A 5,702-nucleotide genomic window follows, 5' to 3' on the forward strand; every position below is an offset into this window, starting at 1 on the left:
TACCTATATGGGTAGAAAGTTACTCTGTTTAGAAAAATGTTGCCCACGCTACTTATAAGCCGAGCTGACGCTAAACGCTGGCCACCTGTTTTAATAGCAAGTTGTCAAATGATTTTGCAAATATGCTTTTCCGATAACATGTTTACGTAGGTACTTACTACAATTTTTCCATAAGATCAAGAACAGATTCAAGTCAATTATATTTCTTCGCTTCATTCTTCAGATATAACATAACCAGGTAGTCCTTTTAGCCTACAAGGTAGAATCGCACGCTTTTAGAGATTTTTGATATCGAGAATCGATATTTGAATTCAATCGATTTCCTAACGACGCTTGGTCACGGCACTATTCGGCGCGAGACGCCATTCTTTTTTCGTGCGAGGTAGAAGACGAACGCGCTGCGGTGGAAATAATAATTTCTGCTAGCAATTATGCCGAAACGAAAAAGTGACGACGACCTAATAAAACGTTATAAAAATAAAATTAAAAAGCTTGAACATAAAAAACAAGCATCTGAACGACGTCGACGAGTTATTATTTATTCCGATTCTGACACGGATTTGGGGACAGATGACAGTAAGTAAAACGATTTTTTTCTTTATAGATATAAATTATTTCTAGTTTGAAAGTGCAAATATTTAAAAGCCTGGCGGTTAGCCGTGAGTTAACACGAAGGCGGCTTACATTGTAATTGTTTAACGATATTAATTTGAATGCACTCGCCTGGCGGTTGACCGAGCGTCATCACGATGGCTGTATTTATATCTACCTACCTATACAATATTATATAATTGTAACTAGGTAGTGTTATTGGTTTATTTAAAATTTACATACATCGATAATGAGTACGTTGTTATTCGGCGGTTAACCGGGAGTTAACACGAGAGTAAAATTTTCATCGTACTAAGTACGTCCCGTATGTTCCAGACGGAGCGTCGCCTACGACGTCACCGCAAGTGGAAATACTTCCTTCAACGAGCTCCGACCCGTTACCCAAGGAGAACGCTGACGCAAGCGTAAGCGAGCCCGCGCCCACAGAGGCTGCTGCTGATTCTTTAGAACCGGACCCTGAGCTGGACCCCGAGCTTTTACTAGCACTCGGAGATGAAACAGGGAGTACACCCATTTTTGGCGAGAAGATTCACCATAGCCTGGCCCAACGATGGGACCCTATCTTAAAAAAGGGATTGGCAAAGGAGGCTAAAGACAAGCTGATGAAAGAGTATTTGATACCAGAAAACTGCTCTCTCCTACAGGCCCCCAAGCTTAATAGCGAAGTAGCGGCCGCTATTTCAGAGGCGGCGCGCCAAAGAGATAAAAGAAAGGAGACCGACCAGCAACAGTTAGGGCTAGGTACAGCAGCCATCAACAAAGCTTTGACTGTCATGCTTACAAGCGACGACAAGATCGAAGCTATCAGAATACTAAGTGATGGATGTCGTATACTTACTGATCTTCATTACCAGCAAACGAAATCGCGCATTAGTGTCATCAATTACTCACTAGCGAAACCCTTCTTGAACGTTGTTCAAGAGAGCGAACGAGATAACACACTTTACGGAAATAAACTAGGCGACAAAATAAAAGCCTCCAGAGCCATAGAGAAACAAGGACTATCAATAAAGAAGTTTACTAAACCAGCAAGGAGTAATTCGCTTCCGGAACCATCAACAACCAATACCCGTTATCAGTACACGCCCGCTCAGCCCGCTGCGTATCAGGGAAACTGGTCGGGCCCCCCGCGCTATCAACAGTTCCAACAGAACAGGGGAGGACGTCGGGGGGGTCTGAGAACGAATGCCCCTGCGAACCGTCGGGCACCTCAGCCAGCATCGAACGCGTCGGGCCCGAACAAACCTCGGACACCTGCGACTCGCCAGTAGATAAGGTAACTCATGCTGGTAGAATATCCCATTTCTACAATTGTTGGCTTAAAATAACAACCAACCCTATTATATTAGAGTGGATAGCTTTAGGTTTCCCAATACCATTCAATTCTGTTGTGTACCAAACTCATGTACCAACGTCTTCCTTGTCAATGACTGAAAAAGCAGACATGGTAGTTGCTATTCAAAAATTATTAAAGTTAGGCGCAATCAGACCTTGTATGCCCTGTGATGATCAATTTATATCCAAGACATTTTTAGCACCGAAACCAAATGGAGAAAAACGCTTTATACTAAACTTGAACAATCTTAATAAATTCATACCTAGCTTACATTTTAAAATGGAGGATCACCGAACGGCGGCTAGATTGTTACCAGCTAATGGTTTTATGGCAACCATCGATTTGAAAGAAGCGTACTTTCTTATTCCGATACGCGAATCAGATCGAAAATTCCTAAGATTTCAGTTTGAAGAAAATCCCGGCGAAGTTTTTACGTATGAATTCACCGCTATGCCATACGGTCTTTCAGTTGCCCCTAGAGCCTTCACAAAGATAATGAAAGAGGTAATAACACACTTACGCTATCTAGGCTTCAAAAATGTTTTCTACTTGGATGATATCCTCTGTATAGGAGATAGCTTTACTGAATGCCTTCAAAATGTTAACGCTACAGTAAATCTCTTACAATGTCTCGGCTTCGTAATAAATTATACTAAAAGCTCTCTTGTACCTAGGCAAACCTGCCAGTTCCTCGGGTTCATATACGACTCGGTAAATGAAACCATCTCTTTACCACCTGAAAAACGTCAGAAAATCACGGACTTGACCAGAAAATTCTCTATTGTACAAAAGTGTACAATAAGAGAATTCGCCCAACTTATCGGGGTTTTAGTGTCAGCATGTCCTGCAGTTAAATATGGTTGGCTGTACACTAAAATTCTAGAACGACAAAAATTCCTAGCCTTACAAAGATGCTTAAGCTATGAAGCTCGGTTCAAGCCCCCTTCAGTTATTTTGGACGATTTGAACTGGTGGACACAAAATATACATAAAAGTAGCAATTCCTTGAAAACAGCTAATTTTGACTATGAAATTTATACCGATGCTTCAAGAACTGGCTGGGGAGCAGTGTGTAATAACACGAGAGCCCATGGAGCTTGGAAAAGTTGCGAACTTGACCAGCATATAAATTTCTTAGAGTTATTAGCGGTTTTCCTAGCTCTAAAGTATTTTGCAAGTGATCTTTCTAATTGTTCAATTCTACTGCGAGTTGATAACACAACTGCTATCAGTTACGTTAACCGCATGGGCGGAATCCAATTCCCACATTTGAACGATCTGTCCAGGCAAATATGGCAATGGTCTGAAGTAAGAAACATCTGGTTATTCGCCTCGTATATTAATACAAAAGATAATTATGAGGCGGATAAAGAGTCTCGAAAGTTCAACCCAAACACTGAATGTGAACTGTCTAACACAGCATTCAAACGAATAACAAAGGCCTTTGGACAACCCGAAATCGACCTATTCGCTTCCCGGGCTAACGCTAAATGTCAAAATTATGTATCGTGGAAAAGAGATCCCGAAGCTCTCACCATAGATGCCTTCACTATAAACTGGAGAGGAAATTTCTTTTACGCATTCCCTCCTTTCCCACTTATTCTAAAATGTCTTCAAAAAATCAAAGCAGATAATGCTACAGGCATCCTGGTGTTCCCTTCTTGGCCATCCCAGGCCTGGTACCCACAGTTAATAAGAATGATTATTTCAGACATCATTTGGTTATACCCCAATGACCATTGTGTACAATCTTGTTACAGGAATCCACTTACCCTGGGTGCCGCAATAGTCTCAGGCAAGCATTCTCGCGCCGCGGCGTTCCCGAAACAGCTTTGGACCTCATGTTAGCATCTTTATCTAACAACACGATACAACAGTACAACGTATCATTCAAGATGTGGTGGGAGTTTTGTCATAATAATGAATCCGATTTCTTTAGTTGCTCCATCCCTAGGGTTTTATGTTTCCTAACTGAACAGTACAAAAAAGGAGCCGCTTACGGATCTCTCAATAGTCACAGATCTGCGTTATCCTTGTTGTTAGGGAATAACGTCGGGTCCGATGACTGTGTTAAACGGCTTTTAAAGGGAGTTTTTAGGCTAAAACCCAGCTTTCCAAAATACAGCAGTACATGGGACCCACAAATTGTTTTGAACCATTTGTCTAATTGGTATCCAAATAGAGAACTCAGTAGGGAAAAACTTACAAAAAAGTTGGTTATGCTATTAGCCTTATGTACTGCCCAACGTGTTCAAACTCTTTCCTTAATTAAGCTCGAAAATATATCAATTAACTCAAACGGAGTGAACATAGCAATCAGAGACATTTTAAAAACATCCGCGGCGGGTCGGCAACAGCCGACACTATTCCTGCCTTATTTTCTAGAAAATGCTCGCATATGTCCCGCAAAAACTCTCGAGGACTATCTTCAGATCACTCATGCAGATCGGCCTGCCAATATACCCAATCTCTTAATAACTGTGAAGCGCCCCTACAGGAGTGCGACAGCACAGTCAATAAGCAGATGGATTAAGCAGACATTGTCTGAGAGTGGCGTAGACGTGGCGGCGTTTAGCGCGCACAGCACGCGCCACGCCTCCACGTCTGCCGCCGCAGCCGCGGGAGTATCCATTGACACTATAAGAAAGGCCGCAGGATGGACCAATACGTCTAAGGTATTTGCTAAATTCTATCATCGACAGTTAATTGACACAAATAACTTTGCTCAATCAATCTTGCATCACGATGATTCCGCCTAACTTTGATTATGATTAATTATCGTTATTACATGACAAGTATTAAAATGTATTTTTGTTTATGTGAAGTCATATTTTTGTTATTTAATCTCATAAAATAAATTTAATAAGACTGAATAATATGTGTTTTAATAGCAAAACTTGGCTCTAAACATCTACCTGGTTATGTTATATCTGAAGAATGAAGCGAAGATATATAATATGTGATCAAACGAACTTCACAAGCGAAGTTCGATCAATATTATATGAGTCGCTTCATTCGAAGATATAACAACCCCCCCAGCCCAAACCCGGCTATAAAAGTTTTGCTATTTGGGCAATCTCTAAAAGAATGGCGTCTCGCGCCGAATAGTGCCGTGACCAAGCGTCGTTAGGAAATCGATTGAATTCAAATATCGATTCTCGATATCAAAAATCTCTAAAAGCGTGCGATTCTACCTTGTAGGCTAAAAGGACTACCTGGTTATGTTATATCTTCGAATGAAGCGACTCATATAATATTGATCGAACTTCGCTTGTGAAGTTCGTTTGATCACATATTATAAGTATGTTAAGTAATTGTACTCTATTATAGCTGGTATTCTGGTATTTCGGATTTAAATATAATGCTGATCTCAAATTACTCAAAACTTTCATAATTTCAGTATTAGTAAAAACCTAAACATCTAGGTAGCATTATAGCAAAATACTTTACAGATCAATAATTGTAGCTTTAAGCAACCCAGCCCTTTGACGTGGTAAATACGAACACGCCCAATCTTGCAATAAAGCAAATACTAAGCTTATTTGATTGGCTACAATCTCGGCCCTACAATATTGTGTACTAAACTCGCAAAGGCCCGCAATCAGTGCTGTAATTAACTAAGTCAACTGCAATTAAAAACCACAACACGTCTGGATTTAGATACATACAAATTACCTAGACCTAAGCGAGCTAACTGGACCGCGGTTGCGATAGGAATGCAAATTCATTCATAAATTCATTGCAATTCATTTGA

At 40.7% G+C, this 5,702-nt stretch overlaps 1 protein-coding gene across 3 annotated transcripts; it reads left to right on the top strand.

Moving 5' to 3' along the window:
• Nucleotides 1-205: 205 nt before the first annotated feature.
• On the top strand, nucleotides 206-4,756 carry LOC114352323 (uncharacterized). Of its 3 annotated transcripts, XM_028303911.1 has the most exons (3): nucleotides 206-576; nucleotides 928-1,888; nucleotides 3,709-4,756. In XM_028303911.1, the coding sequence occupies exons 1-2, from the start codon at nucleotides 432-434 to the stop codon at nucleotides 1,881-1,883; spliced, it is 1,101 nt and encodes a 366-aa protein (XP_028159712.1). In that variant the 5' UTR covers nucleotides 206-431; the 3' UTR covers nucleotides 1,884-1,888; nucleotides 3,709-4,756. The 3 variants fall into 3 exon arrangements, with proteins under 3 accessions (XP_028159712.1, XP_028159711.1, XP_028159713.1); XM_028303910.1 differs by having other exon boundaries at nucleotides 928-4,756; XM_028303912.1 differs by lacking the exon at nucleotides 928-1,888 and having other exon boundaries at nucleotides 501-576.
• The last annotated feature ends 946 nt before the right edge of the window (nucleotides 4,757-5,702 follow it).

Source organism: Ostrinia furnacalis, unplaced genomic scaffold (genome assembly GCF_004193835.3).
Source record: "Ostrinia furnacalis isolate ACB-3 unplaced genomic scaffold, ASM419383v2 OfSCF1319, whole genome shotgun sequence".
Lineage (NCBI taxonomy): Eukaryota > Metazoa > Arthropoda > Insecta > Lepidoptera > Crambidae > Ostrinia > Ostrinia furnacalis.

Coding starts and splice junctions, on each gene's coding strand:
- LOC114352323 (XM_028303910.1), top strand. CDS start 432: ATGCCGAAACGAAAAAGTGACGACGACCTAATAAAACGTTATAAAAAT. Junction 577..927: donor GGATTTGGGGACAGATGACA/GTAAGTAAAACG, acceptor CGTATGTTCCAG/ACGGAGCGTCGCCTACGACG.